At 45.2% G+C, this 19,850-nt stretch overlaps 1 protein-coding gene across 1 annotated transcript; it reads right to left on the reverse strand.

Annotated features, from left to right (window-relative positions):
* Window positions 1–418: 418 nt before the first annotated feature.
* On the reverse strand, window positions 419–19,839 carry SRPRA (SRP receptor subunit alpha). The gene is made up of 14 exons (XM_035138981.3): window positions 19,608–19,839; window positions 15,447–15,530; window positions 14,874–15,037; window positions 14,132–14,292; window positions 13,460–13,622; window positions 12,668–12,821; window positions 11,045–11,151; window positions 10,818–10,936; window positions 9,201–9,287; window positions 6,887–7,059; window positions 5,574–5,787; window positions 4,601–4,764; window positions 3,500–3,598; window positions 419–2,053 (listed from the first exon to the last, which is right to left on the reverse strand). Exons 1-14 carry the CDS (start codon window positions 19,731–19,733, stop codon window positions 1,925–1,927), a joined length of 1,944 nt encoding a protein of 647 aa, XP_034994872.1. The 5' UTR covers window positions 19,734–19,839; the 3' UTR covers window positions 419–1,924.
* Window positions 19,840–19,850: the final 11 nt, after the last annotated feature.

The raw sequence follows: 19,850 nt of genomic DNA on the forward strand, positions 1-19,850 counted from the left end.
GAAAGTGATGTTACATGTGGTGCAGTTTTCATCTGCTGCAGCAGAATTCCTACATTCTCTGGATTGTATGGAAGCTCACTGGTGACATGAAACTGGGCTAAATGAGAGGGTCTTGTAAGCCTTCTTCTGGGAAACAAGAGTTGAGGCAACAGACTTTAAATTCACAAACCAGCCACTGCCACACATTAAAAGAAACCTCTGTTTGCAGAGGATCCTGAGGAGCTTTCAAAGATGTACATCAGGTTCACAGAGAACTTGCCTGCAGCCATGCATTGCAGGGAAAAGATCAGCAGGAAAGGGATCATCCCTAGGAAGCTTGTTGCCTGGTCTCTTGGAAGCTAGCTGAGGGTTTTCTGGAACAGTTTGAAGCCCTGGATTTTTATGCTGCTGCGCCTAACAACAAAGGAAATCAAGTGTGTTTCTTTTTTTAAAATGAAGTTTTATTATATAAATTACCTTTTAGCAGACAGCATTCAACTTATTGCACTAGAGCACATCTGCAATACCGCGCTACGAGACATCTTCATAGAGAGTTTTGTAGTATTTAACATAGCACTTTATACCAGGATCAAGAGGCACTCTGAAGGGGGGGGGGGGCAGAAAAGCAGCAAGCACCCACCAGAAAATTCCTGTCACAGACTGGTTTAGAAAAGCAAAAGCCAGTGCAGGCGGGAGAGCATGCAAAGGCTTGTGTTGACCAGTTTCATTCCATCCTCTGATGATTAGGTGGGAGGTGAGGCCGTGAGTTATGGGACCAGAATCCTGTGTCAGCAGCAAGGGCAGTTGTTCAGTACAGAATATACCCGCAATTCCTCCTCAAATTATTCACACAACCAGCTCTTCCTGGAGGCAGAGATGTTTCCTCCCCCTCCCTTGGTTTGAATCAGGACTGTGCTGGGCAAAGGGATTATCTGAAGCATCGTAAGCTGCAAGCTTCCATTTTGCATACACATTCAATAGTGTGCAAATTTATAGCATGTGGGCGGAAGAGTCTTGATAGCCAGCAGCAAGCACTACCGTTGTATGAGAATGGGCCTGTAATTCAATTCCCACCACAAAAAAAGGAAAAAAAATGCACCATGAAGCAGCTCACTGATCAGCTGGAGACACATCATTAGAAAAAGAAAGGGATGTCACACACCACACCCACTTGCAAATATGTCATTAGGATGGCATCACGGGTTCCTGCATTTTTCACACAAATGCTACAGTCTGGGGCAGTGTCTGGAGGGCCCTGCTGTAAGGAGTCCCACTGACAGTAGAAAGGAGGACCATTTTAAGGCATCAACAGCCACCCTGTTAAGCAGGAATTCACTCTGGTATCTATCTTCCTTTTTTTTGGTTTGAAAGCTTTGGTGAACTACTGTGATCTACTGAAATCAGCAAATGTGAAGCTTGATAAGAGCAGAGCTGCCCTTAGGCAGTATCCGCTCTACCCCATGGCTGGAGAGAAGGGTTTTAAAAGACAGCAGAGTTCATAGGTAGTGACAGAACAATCCCCCGCCCCACAAAGACTTTATCGCACCTGCTAACCTGGGGTGGAGGGGGGGGGGGCAAAGCTCTGGCTTTGGACTGTCCAAGCAGGCAGAATGAAGGGAAACAGGAAAGAGGGCTCAGTGGGAAAAGTGAAGACAACCCCGGAACACCTTTAGAGCCAATGAGTATGAAAGTAAGTAGAATTCAAAGGAAGACAGGCACCTCTTGCTGCAATTAAACCCACGCATCACATCAAGGAAGGTGTGTGTTAGCAAAATCAAGAGGAGAAGGACCGAAAGCCAGGTAAGCAGCTTTTTTCTAGCATCCCTCCATTTTGTGTTGCACTATGCCAAAAACGGGGCGGGGGGGGGGGTTTCCTAAAAACAGTCACGCCGGAAAGCACATTCTGAGACATCTGCAGACAGGAATTTGGTGCAATAACTGGTGGTTAGGCCTTCATGAGAGCAGCAACCACAGCCTTGGCATTAAGGCTACGCAGGTCACAGTAGGTCTGTCCAGTACCCACAAACACGATTGGTTTACTAGTGATGTATGTCATGGAAATTGCTGCGCCAACCTGGGGAGAAAAGAAGCAGCTGTTAGTGTAGGAAAGGACGATATAGTATCCTTGTGTACAGTGAAATTGCATTGGTTTTTTCTTAAAGAAATCCTTGCTATTTCCATGGTTACAGCCTCTCGTTTTTTTAAAAAAAAGCTACTAAAACTAAATGTGCCTTGTGTCTAGTCCACTAGGTTGGAGAAGGCTGGTCTAGGATGTGGGAGATACACCCACTGATGTTAGCCAGTTTTTCCCCCTCCTAAAGGTACATCTCTTACCATATGGGGATTTTAAAAAGGCACCCCCCCCAATGAACCTGCCTTGATCCTTAGTCATCTGCTCAGACTTCCACCTCGATAAAAGAAGATGGCCCCCACTGTGGAATACTGTTCCCCAACAAGGAAGCTCCAGTGACCCTCCAATTCACGCATGAGCCAAAAAGGCCTCCGGGGCTCATTCACTGTCATAGGGTTGGGCAATGTATCTCAGCTGTTCTTCCTACTCTAAGGTTGGGAGGAAGAAACAGCTGACAAACATTCCAGACAGCGTGATAAATCAGCATATACTGGTATTTAGCTGCCGATCTATCTCAATGTTGAAAACCAAATGTCGCCCCGGTCCTAGTGTATAGGTTCCAGCTATGCCTCCCCTGCAGCCATATCACAAGGCTGCTTGAAGAAGAAGAAAAATCCAAGAGAAAGGTTCAACAGTATGTGGCATAGCACTTAACTGAACATTTTAGAAAGGGAAACATATTACGGGCCCCCAAAAGCCCTTCTGTAACTTAAAAGAGGCTTGGCGGATCATAATCTAGAAGCCATCAAAAGCTCCAGGTGGCAGAACAGCACAAAACTGGAAGGGATTAATTCTATGGATGGGAGAAAGATGTATTTAGTAAGCCTTCCAAAATTATCCAGTGCTTTTTGATTCTATTCAGTTCTTCAGAGAACTGTGTTTACTAAAATATCCACAGAAAAAGCTTATTAGCTGGTAAAAACTGCCAAAGCAGGAGGGGGGGGGACACCTTTTCAGCTCAATGGCCACATTACCTTGCGATCCATTGAGCATGGGGGGGGCATGCCAGTGGTGGACAGGCCCAAAGGCGTGTGTGGGCGGAGCAACATGTGACTCCTCCCTTTATGGAATGGCTACATTCCACCCATATGAGAAGGTCAAGTCTTCCCTCCCCAACACCTCTCCATCCAGGCAAGCAAGAGGCATTATCACAGTTCAACCACATATTCCAACCAGGCAAAAGCACTCAAGAGTAGAGCAAAGCCGGTGAGAGGTGCAGCCTGGGGAGAGTGGAGGTTGCCCGTAGCAGACAGGAGGCCTGAAGGCCTAACATTGGCCACCTCCCCGGAGCCATACCCCCCCCCAAAAAAAATGCTGCTTTTTTCATCAAAAAAGAAAAACTCCTCCCACCGAAGCCCCAAACAATTGCAACCTATGGGCCCCATTTACCTTGTCGTCTATGGTATCAAATTTGGTGAGCACAATTCCATCAATGAGGCGTGGGGTCTGAGCCATGGAGTGATCGGCAAGGGCTTTGTTGAACTTGACCTGGTTGTAGGGGAAGCAAGTGGTGAAACAGGTTTGGCAATGTTCTTGCACAAGGCTCACTGATGGGCTGTATGCATGTCTCCTAACACACAATTCATGTTGCAGTCATATTTGCCACCAAATACAAATGCGGGGGGGGGGGAATCCTTTGGCGATCCCCAGCACTTCCCCCATGCTATGATGCATGTGCCCATACAAGCAACTTGCAACACACACACACACATTTGACTTGGGTGCATTCAGTTTTACATACCTGGCAAATAAATAAATAAATTGGAAGGGGGTGGGGGGACATTCACAATCTCACATGTCATTGAACCCAAAGTGCTTTAGGCGCTACCCCTGGGCCATGTCCCCAGTGTAAGAGGAGGGTTGCCTGTACAGTCATACCTTGGAAGTCAAACGGAATCCGTTCCGGAAGTCCGTTCGACTTCTAAAACATTCAGAAACCAAAGGGTGGCTTCTGATTGCCTGCAGCCAATTTGAAGCCACGGAAGCCCCATCAGATGTTCGGGTTCCAAAGAACATTCGCAAACTGGAACACTCCCGGGTTTGCGGCATTCGGGAGCCAAAACGTCCGAGGACCAAGGGATTCTGGATCCAAGGTATGACTGTACAGTAGAACCACAACTTACCCCCACCCCTACTCACGAACAATCCAACTCGCGACCGCAACAAACCCGGAAGCCAATACTGGGTTTGCTGCGTTTTGCGCATACGCAGAAGCGGCTTCTGCAGACTGCACATGCGCAGAAGCAGCTGCCGCTGTCTACACATATGCAGAACGGCGCTTCTCCCAGTGACCCAGATCGACTCACGAACGGAACTTTGGAAAGGATTCCGTATGTGAGTAGAGGTTCCACTGTACTACATATTTGTTGCATGCAAACAGACATGACTACTTCTAGGTATACCACTGTTGTGTAAAGAAGCACTCAAAAGGAGGTATGCATTTGTCACCTCTTGAGTTTTGAATCTTAACTAGTAATCTGAGGAACTAACCAGCTGATCCACAGCCTCATTTCCCACCAAGGCTTCCCCCACAAACAGGACAAGGTCAGGGGTGTTGACTGCAATGAGCTTAGCCAGAGCTGTCATCAAAGGAGCATTGTCTTGCATACGGCCTGCTGTGTCCACCAAGACCACATCGAAACCTTGGTTGCGTGCTGAGAAGATAAAAAGGATATATTTATTTGAAGGAATAAATAAATCCAGCAACAGCTGGGGGGAAATATCCAAGCCTACAGCTTTGAATGAGAGTAAGTGCAAAGCAGAGCCAGCAAACCTCCAAAGTAAGTTTTCTGAGTGTGTATGGCATGGCAGGTCTGGTAAATTTTCTAGTGGAAACGAGTACAAAACGAGGGTTTTTTTCTATAATCCTATGGTATGTCAGAAACTGCAATATTCTGCAAATGAATCAGATCTCCCTAATGTTTCATTTCTCCTACCCACAGATTAAAACTCTACACCTTCCTCAAATCTCTCTTCTGAGATTTCAAGCCAATTGTCCAAACGTTTTCAGGCTTGCCCTCATAGCCATAAATATTAACTTTTTTAAAAAAAAAGTCTGTTTCTCACAATGCCAAATACTGTTCTTTATACATGATTCCCAAACTGAGGATGTTTCTATCCCTTATGACTGTCAGAGACCCTTCTTTTCACTCAACCTGAAGCCTTCCTGGTTATGGCTAGAATGACAGATTAGGCAGAGTTATAAATCAGATTCCTTCTCTTGCAGAGGACGAGAAGGAACTGGATTTAGGATGGTTGAGATGTTCCCACAGGCCAGTCCCACTGCTTCCTATTAGCTGGAGAGGAGAGTATTTAGCATCTGGAATATCCCCAGATTTTGAGGGGAGGGGGAAGCAACAGGAAAAAGAGATTTCAGCTACAGGCATGCAGTGACTAGAATTGCTAAGGAAGACAAGAAATAAGGGGTTCAGAAATAAGGAGGAAACGGGGAGAAAGGCCTCACCATACGAAATGGCCTCCATGGCAATGCCGGCCGCATCCTTCCCATATCCCTTCTCATAAAGCTGCACCATTGTGCGGCCGCTGTGGCTTTCTGGAGGGTGAAGAGCATTCAAGCGGCGAGTGTGAGTCCGCAGCTGCTCTACAGCACCAGCACGGAATGTGTCGCAGGCCGCAATGAGCACACTAAAACCATTTTCGATCAGCCAGAACGAGATCTGGGGGGCAGGCAGAAGAATGTTACCTCTTCCATCACCCACCATCCAGCATCTCTACGCGACTTCCCATTGGCACCTCGCAGCTTTGCTTCCTGCCAAGTAATAACAAGGCTGTAGATATGCAGCACATCTGCTGTGCCAGTCCCCCTAAAGCTGGTCAGATGCAGAAATTTGGCGTCCAAATAAACTTTTATTGCTAGAAAGATCTGCTTGGAATATGGGCAGAGAGCCTTGCAAAATCTGGAAAGTGAAAATGAACACATGCCCCCACACAGGCGAGGGCTGGTGGGTGCATAGCATGTGCACCACTGAATTACTGAACACTTGATGACACTTAGGTGAATGTACAATGGACAATGGTGATGGATATGAATGTTCCGTCGGTAGCATCACATCCATGCAGCCAAGCCATGTGTTTATGCTGCAGTCGATGTGTGAAGAAGATAAACGCATGAATTTTATGTCTGAGAACATAAAATGCTGAGAACGGGAGACTAGAGATTTTATGGGCGCACTGACAGCTGCGACATTTGCAAATGCCATAGTACTTTAGAAGCCGAGACTGAGAATTCTACCAAGAAGCTGTGGGTGAAACAACATTGCTTCAGAAGCTAGATATGGGCTACTAGGTGGCCACCCAGGAAAATGCTAATTTGTAGCACTTCAGGTCTCAGTCCAACTTCAAGTTACCTTCTTGATGCTTCCTAATTAGACAGAATAAATTTTAGATTTCAACAGGGAGAGAGAAAAGTGGACAACATGTACAGTCACAGAGCATCTGCTTTGAGCGCAGAAGATTCCCAGTTCTATCCCTGGCCTCTCCCTTGAAACTCTTGAGAGTCCCCCCCAATCAGCACAGAAAATACTGAGCTGGATAAACCAATGTTTGCTAGCGCAATGCTTTATATATCAGGAGATCTCTTGAGCAAGGGTTCCATTTAGATCTCCATGATATAACCAGACATGCCACCATCTTCCTCTTTTCCTTGCACAATAGCAACGGTGCTCTACCATCCTGCATTACCCAAACCTGAGCTGGTTCCCCTCCCAACTTCACCCATTTCCCAAAATCCACGCACATGCAGCCCCTTCCAAGTACCTTGGCCAAGTTAGTTGACTTGCCAACTCCATTGACACCACAGAAAGTGATGACATAAGGTCGACGGTGACGCTGGGCTTCCATCACAGAGCGCAAGACATCCACCCGGCGCTGAGGCTGCAGGATCTGCACCAGGGATTCTTGAAGGGCCTGCTTCACAGTTGAGGTCACCGCTGGGAAGTTGGAAGCACATTGTCATTTTTAGATTGAAGGGCCCCACATACTCTTTCCCACACTTATACTCAGAAGTGAATCGAAGTAAACTGTGATGTGAACAGGCCCAGCTCTGCTTTCCTTGCAGAAATGTTGCTGTGTCCATTTCAGGAGGACTAGGATGAAGCATCTGGACAACAGGAATGCAAAAGTTCCCATTTTCTCTCCAAACGAGCTTGGTTTCTCCACATCTGGTCTTAGGTTCGACCTACCCTTCTCTGAGGACCATTGGCCTACCACTCTCTCTGTATCAGCATCTGATTGTATTCAGTATTCTGTGCAAGTATTCAACTGACAGGACACTCCAGGGCTCATGATTTTCAGTCACTCTCACAGCCCCTTACAAGCCATCACCTTTCTGGAGTAACATTGATTTTTCTTCTTTAATAAGTGATATATTTGTACAGTTTGCTCCTGTGGCCTTTGGGCAAGCAAAGCAGCTTCACAACACAAGAAACAGAAAAACAGAAAATGGGCCATCTGAATCAAATGCTTCTGCGTCCAAAATCCATTTCTACCACATGTTAAGTTGCATCAGCATTCTCTGACAATGTCAGCCTTCTTGGCCAGAGGAATCAATCTCTCTTCTCTGTGAGAGAAGTCAAAACTTACTAATGCCAAGGATATAAATTTGCCCTTCACAAAATCCTGCAGGGCGTGCTTTCAAATGAGTCTGCCACACACTGGTGGCATCCGGAAATGCAGAAGGCTAAGCATTCGTGAACCCACAGGGAAGCAGATTCCCAATGGACAAATCCACTTTGGGTTATTTCTTCCCCCATCCCAGCAGCAGCAGCAGCAGCAGCAGAAGTCAAACAAGCCAACTAGAGACAAGGTTAAGCAAGCAACAAAACTCTAGCATAGGCAGCTGGAAAGACAATAATAAAAATAGTAACTACTCACATTTGGTGAGCAGCAGTTGCACCCTGACCCTGCCCACATTTACTGAGTGAGGAATTTGCTTCCACAAGAGCAGAAAATGGTGAAACTGGGAAGGAACACATTGGTACAGGGTACCAACAAAATATATTGGAGTAAAACGAAGGCACAGCCTGGTAACATTCTAGAAACACTGTGCCTATAAGTGGGCTTAGGCATGTGTAGTGTCCCACACATACTGTACAATGTGTAGTGCTACCATCTTACTTTTGTGCATGATGTCATGGACTTCCACAACCCTTCCTAATCCTTTTCAGGGATGGAACAATAACGACACACACAAACATACAAGTGGACTTTGGCACACTGGCATCACATGTTATAGAGTATGTGGCTGCTGTACAGACTTTCCTGGTGTGAGATTGTCAGTTTCACTAAAGACCTGCTCTCACAATCTAATTTGGGTTTTTTAGACACAACGGGTAGTATCCAGTGAAGTAGATCCGCTTGCAGAAGGGCTTTTGGCTGAGCAACACAACTTTCCTGTCTCTCTCTCTTCTCCCCATGGGCCCTACTAAACCTTTTCTTGTGAGGTTGAGGGTTTCTCCTCAACTCTCCAGAGCAGATTTGGGAAGGAAAGAAGAAGAGTTTGGATTTGATATCCCGCTTTATCACTACCCAAAGGAGTCTCAAAGCGGCTAACATTCTCCTTTCCCTTCCTCCCCCACAACAAACACTCTGTGAGGCAGGCATCCCCAAACTGCGGCCCTCCAGATGTTTTGGCCTACAACTCCCATGATCCCTAGCTAACAGGACCAGTGGTCGGGGAAGATGGGAATTGTAGTCCAAAACATCTGGAGGGCCAAAGTTTGGGGGTGCCTGCTGTGAGGTGAGGGGGCCTGAGAGACTTCAAAGAAGTGTGACTAGCCCAAGGTCACCCAGCAGCTGCATGTGGAGGAGTGGAGACGCGAACCCGGTTCCCCAGATTAAGGAGTCTACGAGTTTTAACCACTACACCACACTGGGAAAAGAGAGAAAGCAGGAGTTCTGCTGTGATCTTGGCTCTAGTGAATTTACTTTGTTGGGCACCACCCAAGGATTCTGTTTTGAATTCATGAGCATTTGGGCATATATCCGAGGAAAGTAATGTCACCAGACTACAGTACACGCTAAGGCATGCAAAAAAAACAAAAAAAACAAAGCAAAACAAAGGGGAACTTACTGGTAAAGGTGCCCATCACTTTCCCTTCCAGCTTTGTTGCAACTGATTCACAGAGTTGGACAGCAATCTCAGCTGCAACGTTCTTAGCTTTGGGCAGGAGGGGGGAGGGAAAACAGCAAGTTAAGATTGTTATGCTGCTAAGTTCACACTATTTGGTGAATGATTAATGTTCTCTAAAATGAAAATTTATATTAACTCTGGTAGTTTATGCTTCTCCAAGGGTGGGAGATGACATTTTAATCACATAGCAACCATACTGGATGGCAATGTTGACAGTACACTGCTCACATCCAGCCTACGTAGGGGCCCTAGGTGAAACCTGCAATTACTGCCTAAATTTCAGCATCCTGTGGTGACTAACCTAGGGTGGGAGATGCTCAACAGCAATTTGAACTTAGAATATTCACATCCAAGTCATCCCACTGCACCTCCAAACCTAGTAGGCAAAATTCAGCCAGGCATCATAGGACGCAGAAATTCAGACAGTAGTTACAAAAAGCATCTAGGGTCCATATGTAGGCTGCCTCAAGCTCCATAGAGGAAGTGTGAAGTATTGCTATGAGAAACGAAAGAAAAAGATATGACAGGTGGCTGTAGAAGGCGTTACTAGCCCCCAAGAGAGGAAAAGGACCTGCAGCCAATGGACAATTCTACTAAGCTGCTGTTGTCACCAACAGATATGCTCTATTAAAAGACACCTAAAGTCTCCAGTAAAGGGGTATGAAACCCCTGTTTGAAATTCAATCCACTTTACTTATGACCGGTGTGGGAAATGTGGAGCACTCACAGCCCACTTGCTGAACTTTCTGATATTGTAAAAATAAGCTTTCAAAACAAATAAGCTTACACTAAGCACTAGGGTGGCTGCTTACAAGCCCAACATCCAATGTGCTTGGATTGTAAAGGTAAAGGACCCCTGACAGTTATGTCCAGTCGCGAACGACTCTGGGGTTGCAGCGCTCATCTCGCTTTACTGGCCGAGGGATCCGACGTTTGTCTGCAGACAGTTTTTCCGTGTCATGTGGCCATCATGACTCAGCCGCTTCTGGCAAAACTAGAACAGCGCACGGAAAAGCCGTTTACCTTCCCGCCGGAGCAGTACCGGTGCTTTCGAACTGCTAGGTTGGCAGGAGCTGGGACTGAGCAACGAGAGCTCACCCAATTGCGGGGATTCGAACCCCTGACCTTTCGATTGGCAAGCCCTAGGCTCAGTGGTTTAGACCACAGCGCCGGAGTGGCCAATTCTGACAGCCTGCAGAGCCTTAAAGCCATCTCGGTGTGAATGTCTGGGTGCTACAATTGACAAGGATGTGAAGTAGAGAATGGGGTTTTGAAAACAGGATAAAAGAAGGAGCTTAGGGTACGAACAGCACAGAATCTACTTTGTAAGAACTTCAGCAACTAGCCATCCTTGTCCCAGGCTTCCTTCCAAGTCTCCTTCTGCTTAGCCTTCAGAAAGTTCCGTGACCTTTTCTAAAACCCAACTAACGACATAGTCAACCTTGGACCCTTCATAAGCACAGTTCAGCACAAATGGCATGGGAAGTGGGCAGCATCCAGCCCATTGCCACCAAATTGAGCCCCCATCAGCCTAGTTCCAGAGGAAGCCAAACGTACCAATCAGGTGATCCTTCATTTTTTCCAACACAGGGTCCATGTCCTCTCTGGATAAGCTTTTGGAGCCCACAAGACCCTTAAGCATCCCAAACATGCCTCCAAGGCCTCCCTTCTTTGCACTGGCAACAAGAAGATAGTGTTATGATGTTACAGGAGGGGAAATGTCAATTAAACAAAAAGTTTCATTTAAGTCGACACAGAAGAACAGCTTTAGTGAGGGAACTTACCTTGCACCTGAAGAGTTCTGAACCACCTTCTCTTCTTCAGTTTCCTCTTCACTCTCATATTCAAGATCACGGAGACGGCCAGGCTCACGGTTGCGGTCCCCAAGCACCTGTGGTGGTGGATAAAAAAGGCCAGGAATTACATAAGCCTTCTTTGTTGTGTCTCACTACTCTAAGCAGCTCAGGCTGCCTCCATGTGAACCATAAGTTACTTCTAGAGGGTGCATCTTCCTTCTGTACACTTTACACAAGTTCTAAGAACAAGAGGCTCACGGTGCTGTTTCTTCTTGATGAGCACATCCAGCAGAGGATATCCCAGAATCAGTGCTCTATAGTAAAAGTTGCCCCACATTCTCTATAGGGGATGGGGAACCTTTGGCCTGTGGATCATATGGTGCCCTCAGTGTCTCTGTCCAGCCTTAAGGGGTCTCCCCAGGCCAAGCCCCTCAGTATCTCTGCTCTGAGCTCTCATCAAGTGCTTTTGCTCAACTGGAATGTGTCCCTCTGGCATTTGTGTGTCTGGAAGCTCAGGGTCACATCCATGGCTCCTCCCATTCTATGGCCCCAGGAAGGTTTCCCATGAGGGAATGTGGCTCTTGGCTGAAAAAGGCTCCTCCCCCCTTCTGCTCTATGATGGGACAGGGAATTCTGGGAAGCAGAGAGAGCAGCACAGGCACACCTGCATACTTTTGTTTCATAGTGCAGATATTACAGAGTGGTGCATAGCCCAGAGAAAGTAGGTAAAGTTAATTCTCCCTCTCTCATAACACTAGGAGTGGGCACGCAGTGAAGATGAATCCTGAAAGATTTAGGACCGATAAAAGGAACTGCTACTTCATACCACGAGTAGTTAAACTTGAAATTTGCTCCCATGAGAAGCAGTGACGCCTGCCAACTTGGATGGCTTTAAAAGATGATTAAACCAATTCATGGAGGGCCATCCGCATCTAGTAACCACAATGGCACAGTTTGCTGGGAATCACAAGTGAAGAGAGCTCTTGAGCTCAAGACCTGCTTGCATGCTTCCCACAGGCATCTGACTGGCCATTGTGAGAACAGGATACTGGAATAGATGGGCCATGGGTCAGATTCCAGCAGGCTCTTCTTATGCATTCTTCTTTTAAAAGGGAACCTGCACTTCTGTTCCTTTTTTGTTTTTATCCCTCTCCCAACAAAAGACTTAAAAATCAAGGGGATCAAAAAACAAAATGTGATAGGCAAAATAAAAGTCAAGTCTTTGTGCGAATGGGGCCCCAAGTCACATCGTGTTAACAGTTGAGGCTACTTTGGCAACACTATTGTGTTACAAGATTACTGCTAGCAGCAGCACTTGTGAAAGGGAGACACTAAGAATTATACTTCATCCATTTGCAGTTCTTCCCAGTAAATTCCTACATTCAATTTAACTAATCAATGGCCCCAATTAATCTTCTGTACAGTGTGGCTTGGTCATTGGTTAGGAAACCAAATCTGCTTTGATGACAAGAACTGCATGAAAACCCCACAATCAAGCTGCCCTGGTAAACTCTTGAAGATTTGAGAGCAAGGCATCTTAATGTAGCTCTGCAAAACTATGCACAGGCATGAAACAGAACCATCAGGATGTCTAGTGACTGGGGATCTTACCATTTCTGGATCATACTCCTCCATGGGACAAGTATCTGTGTTTCCATTGGTAGTGGAATTACTATAGTCAAGTACTTTGGCATTAGAGTTTCCCAGTTCCCACACTCTGGGCTTCTTCCCCTTGTCTTTCTGAGTGTCTGGCTTTGGAGACTTGCTAAGGAAGACAGAACAGAAACTCCAGTAGATCTTAGCAGTCAAGGAGGAAAAAACTGAACAAAATTCCTCCTCTGAATCATCAGTCAACCCTGAACTTTGCTGGGTCACAAACAATCATAGCAGGAAAGACTGAGTGTGCATTGTGCATTATAATTTCTTCTACCTATCAGTCCAAGAAAACACCATTCTCTAGAAAAACAAGGAAGTGTACTCCCAAGACTGTAAAACAAACTGGTGCTCAGAAGTCCACTTTGCTCCCAGGCCTGCTGCTGCCCAGTTCAGAAAGTGATTCTAGCCTCCCTCAAGCCCTGGCTCAAAAATAGGTTTTGGGTTTGTTTTTCCAATTCATTCCAGAATAGTCACCTGCCAAGAAGACAGCTCAAATTAAGTTAGTCCTCAATGAAGCAGTAAACCTTTGTCTGGGCTATATATGGACTGCTAGTGGCTCTCCAGGGTTTTAGAGAGAGGACATTCCCAGCCCTACTAGAGATTGAATCTGGGACTTGCTGCATATAAAGCAAATGCTCTGCCACCAAGCCATAGTCCTTCCTCTATGTAACCACCCAACTTCACCTCTCTGGATTCAAAGCCAAGGAAGATCCGATAGCATTATTCATTAGCAATGGCCTTACTTACTTGGACTTCTCTCCCCCCTTCATGCGCTTCCTAAAGAATTCCTCACGGTTCTTCTGCAGGATCTCATCCTTGGTCAGTTCTTCCCTGTCTCCAGCTGCAACGGGAGGATCCTGCTTAACAGCTGCGGTTGCTTTAGAGACGGTAGCTGCTTCATTTCCTGGAGCTGGGCGGGAGGCGGAAAGCACTGTTTTAATAACATCCAATGTTCTAAGTGAAAAGGGTCAAGTCCTGCTTTTGAGGTTTTTAGGTAACCATAAGTTTTTATAATTAATTACTATATGTGCTGAGCAAATTCCATGTTCCACCAAAACAAAAACATGTAAAATGAAACATTTAAACCAGGGATGGGGTTTAAATCAACCCTAGCCAGCATGGCCAATGGCCGGGGGATAATGGGAGTTGTAGTCCAACAACAAATGAAGGAGCCAGAGGACCTCCATCTCTGCTTCAACTCCTCAGCTAACAGGGTATCCCCAGTTGTCACTAAATGAGCAACTGCATGTCAGACTGAACCTTTAAAACTGATTTTAACGAACAGGACATGCGATATGACTGCTACTGATTCTGCTCCCGAGTGGAAGCCACCAGAAATAGCACAAACTCCACAGTTCCTCACCACAGCAGGCCTATGGTTTGGCATGGCCTGCTGCTTGCATCACAACACTAACTCACCTTCCTTTTTGGGACCTTTGTTTTTCTTGTTCTTGGTTTTTTCTTTTGGTTTCTCCCCTCGATTTTCTATCATAGACTTCACGGTTTTTTGGGATTTTGCCGACTGTTCAAACGATTTCATGGCAGTGGGAGCTCGGGCTTTACTGCTCTCCTCTGCATCCCTGTTTGCAAAGAGGAAAAGGTTTACCTAATCGTGCTCATTCAATGCCAGACAATGAATAAATGTATTTTAGAGCTGGCCTGGCTGGAGGCAGCACAGATGCATATTTACTGCATGGAATTTGTTTCCCTAGCTTCTTCTAACAAGCAACTTTTAAGATATGATCTTGGGCTTTGTGGCCATAGGACCCCTTGCCCCCAAAGGAATGAGACATCTAGGCTGGCTAGCTAGCACTGTAGTGCCAATACCCATCAACAAACCTTGCCCATGTTGCGGAGTACAATAAAGTCATGTTGGGTTATGGGAGGGATGCTGATGCTGCCATGGTTAGGTTTCAATGGATTCCTCCAAAACCATAAGTAACATATGCAGCTTTGCGGGTGGAAGCAGCCAAAAGCTAAGCACAGAGAAGTTCACACAAGCAGTTTCTACCAGGGCAGACTTCCTTCCTGCCCACCTCTACTGAGGGAGATTGTGTCACTCTTATTGAGCCAAACCCCCAACTTACAGCTCCAAAATACAAGGTATCTGAGGCAAAACAACAGGATCAGCAGCAAAAGATGAAAGAAAATATCCTATTACCGTAGGAGACGTAAAAAATCTTCCTTAAAATCAAAGGTGCCATTGAGAAGCCCAAGAGCTCCCTTCTGCTGGAACTCGTTTCGATATTTGTCTCGGAACTCCTTATGAACATCATCTATCAACTTATCCACATAGGTTAGAGTTAAAATTTTCTGAAACCCAACCTGCAAGGAGAGCAGTGGTGTTAAAGACAAGCAAAAGTAACCACATTATAATTCTATGATTCTGCGTTCTATGATTCCCGTATTGCAAGGGATTGGACTACATGATCCTCGGGACCCCTTCCAACATTACAATTCTACATATTTGTTTGTGAAAGAGAAACTGCTCCTTGATTGAAGCCTCATTGCTCTTAAGGAACAATTCTAAGGTGTTGCTGTAATGACAGTGTGTGATGCAAGACTGAGGAACAAGCTCTTCTGATCCCAATCAAAGGAAAAGGAAGTAATGTTCCACAACATCGAAAACAATACATCAATGCTGAGAAAAGTTTTCTATTCACTTTGCTATGGAGACTCTTGGAGACAGGTTTTCCACCTGTCTGAGGTCTTTATCTCACACAGAATAACTCACCACAAAAACGAGTTCAAATTGATTGTCCAGCTTGTATTTAAGCGTAAGGGCTTCATGGTTGAAAGAGTTACTGCCACCTCGCTCCTGAAAAGGCAAGAGAGAGAGAAAGAGAACATTGGCAGCACCTCTAATGAGATAGAAACCCTACATTACAGGAGTTGTAGAGATTCAGTGTTTTTCTGGTAAAGAATAATCATCCCGTTTACTGCTATAGCTTTGCAAGAGAACTGTGGGTACAATTCAAATTCTAGGAAACAGTGTCCAATCTTCATATTCTATACATGTTTACAGGCACCTGTTTCAAGACACACAGTACACTTCACACTACAGCTATACTGTAATTCATTCAGCAATATGCATTTCCACCACACAAATATTTTAGACTTTTTGCTGTTCAGACACAGTAGCTCACATGCTGTCAGAGATATCTCCCATCATATCCCGGACTCCTATTTCTGTTGTCAGAATAGTCAAATACCTTATTAGCTAGCATACACACAACTTCTTTGAACAGCCCTGACTTCCTATAATTAACACAAAGAATCTTGCAGCAGCAGCCTGCTTCTACAGAAATCAGACAGAAAATATAAGTTAAGGGAAATGTTCTGAAGCAGAATTTATAGTTAAACGGCACCCTAGCCATAAATCTGGGAAATATCTCTATTTGAGACCCTGGAGAGCTATGATAAATCAAGACAGATTCTGATAGGCTACTTGAGTCACTAGTCTGCCTTAGTATGAAACAGCTACATTTTCACTTAACCACCCATCAATGGCATGTCTTCTTGAACAAGAAGCAAAAAGGCAGAGAAAATACCAGCAAAGTGAAGAAATCCAGAAGTAGGCAAGTACCACCTACTAGCAGCTTACCTAGAACATGCCCATGTTGCACAACACAACAGAGAAGAAGAAGAAGAAGAAGAAGAAGAAGAAGAAGAAGAAGAAGAAGAAGAAGAAGAAGAAGAAGAAGAAGAAGAAGAAGAAGAAGAAGAAGAAGAAGAAGAAGAAGAAGAAGAAGTTTGGATTTGATATCCCGCTTTATCACTACCCTAAGGAGTTGAAAGCGGCTCACTTTCCCTTCCTCCCCACAACACACATTCTGTGAGGTGAGTGAGGCTGAGAGACTTCAGAGAAGTGTGGCTAGCCTAAGGTCACCCAGCAGCTGCATGTGGAAGAGCGGGGACATGAACCCAGTTCACCAGATTACAAGTCCACTACACCACACTGGCAATTCCCACCATCTGTTGAGTCACATCGATGTGCAAACTACTAATATGAGTGGCTACTCAAGAAAGCTTTCAAACATCCAAAGATAAATACTGCACTGCTCTATAATCCATGAAAAAGTGCTCTGAAATATGGAACAAAGAACCACGGGACACCCCAGGACAGAGGGAAACTGATTAAATATCACCTTTTGGCTTGGAAAACAGTCTTTGAAATTTAGAAATAAAAGGAATGGCAAATAGTGTTTAATCTCAGACCTGAAAGACCTGGGCAAGACACAAAAGGTAGCTAAATCAACGCTCAATCCAATGTCCTTTTCTTACATATAAAGAAAAACAGGACCAGCATGGTGCCAACTGTGAAACACTACACACTAAGAAAAATAAATATCAACACCCCCAAAGCACAATTTATATGACGAAAAAATGAGCTTTAGTGACACCAAGAAAACGCTGACATTCACATTATTTTAAAGAAGTATTTTGAATGGTTATTTAACCTCTGAAATATATGGACAGCAGAGCTTGATATAACCAATAATATAAAGGAATATTTAGAAGTTAGACAAATTATAGCTAATAGTCAGGTTTTAAACCCAGTAAATTTTAAAAACTGCTTTAAAAAACTACTTACAACTTTCTGTACAGATGCAAAATCACAAAATAGAACTCTTAAGTTATTTATCTGACTTAAACAGACCTGCTTTTATGGAATCTTAATGCTTACAGTTGTGATCCATGACAGGATCCAAATGACCCGATTACAACATGCTGCCAGAACTGGATGTACTATCAGATCATCCTGTCTCCTGTACCTGGAATCAGCTTAAGTAGTATCCATTCTCCAATTCCAATTAGTGTATGGAAACAGATAAAGAGTTAGAGAAAGCTTAGGGGAAATGGAAGGTTGTAGTAGCCATGGCTACGGGATGAGATCCAAGCCAGAAAGAGTGGGAGAGAGGGATGACTAGATAGCATCATCCTTTGCACCTTTTCATTTTATGTTCCCATCACATATTGTCTAGCGCAGACTATTAGCTTATGGAACAACAATTTGTATTTTGTATTAGGTCCTTGGGAATATAGCAGGTGCATGCACATAAGTACAAAAAAGGAAATATAAGTTATGCACCGGTGACTTTCTGAAATAAGAAACAGGCACTACAAAACAGGAAATCTACTAAAATAGGAAACATATTTTCCTGTTTGGGCTTGCAATTCAACAGGGAATCTTGAACACAACATATGTTTTACGAGGTTCTACAGGGAAATGCAACTTGTGTCTAGCCAGCTGCTAAATAATTTCTGCAGATGAAAACAACTTAAACACATTGGGAATTACTTATTAAGTAACAATTGCACCATATGGGTCTTGTCTCTTGAAACCTCCTTGCAAAATGCAGTGGTCAGGGTCAGGAGCAAACAAGTAGTGCTTGTCATAAGGCTTTCTGGAAGTGTAGCATCTGGAAGGGTAGCTGTGTTAGCCAAAATAAATGTGCTGGTATTTTAAGGGGCTACAAATACTAAGGAGTAAATTCCATTAAACTAAGCTGGCCTTACATCTACGTAGGCATTCCTAAGATTAAAGTCTGCAATCCTATGCGCACTTACATGGGAACAAGCCCCATTGAACTCAAGCAGTTTGTAATAATGAACAAGCAGAGCTTGCAACAAAATGTTGCAGTACAAACTGCTCCTAGATCACGCTCTTTTCCAAGATACCCTATTCCATACCCCTTCTTCGCTGGATTTTAGCACACACCCCAGCAGTCAAGTAATCATGCTGTGCCCACTGGGCATACTCAGTCCTGAGCGGGGGTGGGTGGGTATTCCACCATTAAGAGTTATTTCCACCTAAAGATTCGGTGCACTTCTTCAAACACTGAGTTTCTCCCAATGCTAAGGATACCACCCCCTCTTCTGTGTTTGGATCATCCCACTTGGGTTACATTCTCACTCACAAAATATATGGCATATTTACCATTTGAATTTCACTTTCAGGAGTTTAAGACGTTTCACATTCATTAGCAAGCTTGTAAGGTAAGGCTGGGGAACTCGTGGCCCTCCAGATGTTGCCTGACTACCATACAACTCCCATCATCCCTTCAGACTGGCTGTTGGCAGCTGGGGCTGATTAGGTCTGGAATCCAACATCTGGAGAGCCACAGGTGACCCACCTGCGGATTTCTTCCATGACAGCAGATTTTAACTGACATTTTCAAAAAAAGTCTTCTCTTTTCAGCACGTGTGGATCTATAACGTTCCATAGGGCATCACAATTAAGCACATTCAATTAAGAAAACCATGTTGTTGTTGTTTCTCCACACGGGGAAAGCATGGGAATTGTCTTGTCCTGCTAGGTTATTGATTCCCACATTGTAGTGAATGCACCTTGCACAGAATTGGGCTGTCCACCATTTCCAGGCTATTTCACAGAACCTTAAGAGTCGGAAGGGACCCCTAGGAACATCTAGTCCAGCCCCCTTTTAGCTGGAATCTCAGCTAAAGAATCCACGGCAGATGAACAGCTACAAAGAAGAAGACTCCACAACCTCCCGAGGGAGACCGTTCCACTGTCGAACAGCTGCTGAGTTTATGTTTCCTGTTTCTATTTTTTTAAGAGGAAATCGTTACCTGCCCCCCCCCCAGAAGAGAATAAAGGTGGGGAGTTTGATGGTGGATCAAACTCCCCACTTGGACAGTGTTCTCGAAGCTACGAACATGAGTTTGACCAAGCTGCGGGAGGCAGTGGAAGACTGGAGTGCCTGGCGTGCTCTGGTCCATGGGGTCACGAAGAGTCGGACACGACTAAACGACTAAAGAACAACAATAACATAAAGTCAGGGATGGCGGCGGGAAGGGAATAGAGAGAGGGAGGCACCCAAAATCGGCGGAAGGATGCCGACGCGTAAAAGGGAAAGTGGCGAGAACTCACCTGGAGTAGAACCGAGCGGATAAGCGCGTTCACGGGCGCAGTGCAAGCCGCCGCAGGGCCGCGCACGCCTTGGAAGCACCACAGGACGAGGCCTCCCTTGCTAAAGATGGTGAAGAAGTCGAGCATGGTGGAGCCGGGAGGGGGGGAAGAGAGGGGGGAACCGGGGAGGGGAGCCTGAGACGCCGGGAAACCAGCCCGACTTCCTTACCCACGTCAGGCTATTCTCTTCACTGCGCGCCTCAT

The sequence above is a fragment of the Zootoca vivipara genome, chromosome 14 (assembly GCF_965207765.1).
Source record: "Zootoca vivipara chromosome 14, rZooViv2.hap1.1, whole genome shotgun sequence".
NCBI classification, from domain to species: Eukaryota; Metazoa; Chordata; class Lepidosauria; order Squamata; family Lacertidae; genus Zootoca; species Zootoca vivipara.

What these genes read in the sequence shown, in the direction of transcription:
- SRPRA (XM_035138981.3), bottom strand. Translation starts at nt 19,733, where the DNA reads ATGCTCGACTTCTTCACCATCTTTAGCAAGGGAGGCCTCGTCCTGTGG. An exon ending in AGTCAACTAACTTGGCCAAG is followed by an intron (nt 5,788 to 6,886) that starts GTACTTGGAAGG and finishes CCTGCCCCCCAG; the next exon opens with ATCTCGTTCTGGCTGATCGA. An exon ending in CATGGAGGCCATTTCGTATG is followed by an intron (nt 4,765 to 5,573) that starts GTGAGGCCTTTC and finishes TTATCTTCTCAG; the next exon opens with CACGCAACCAAGGTTTCGAT.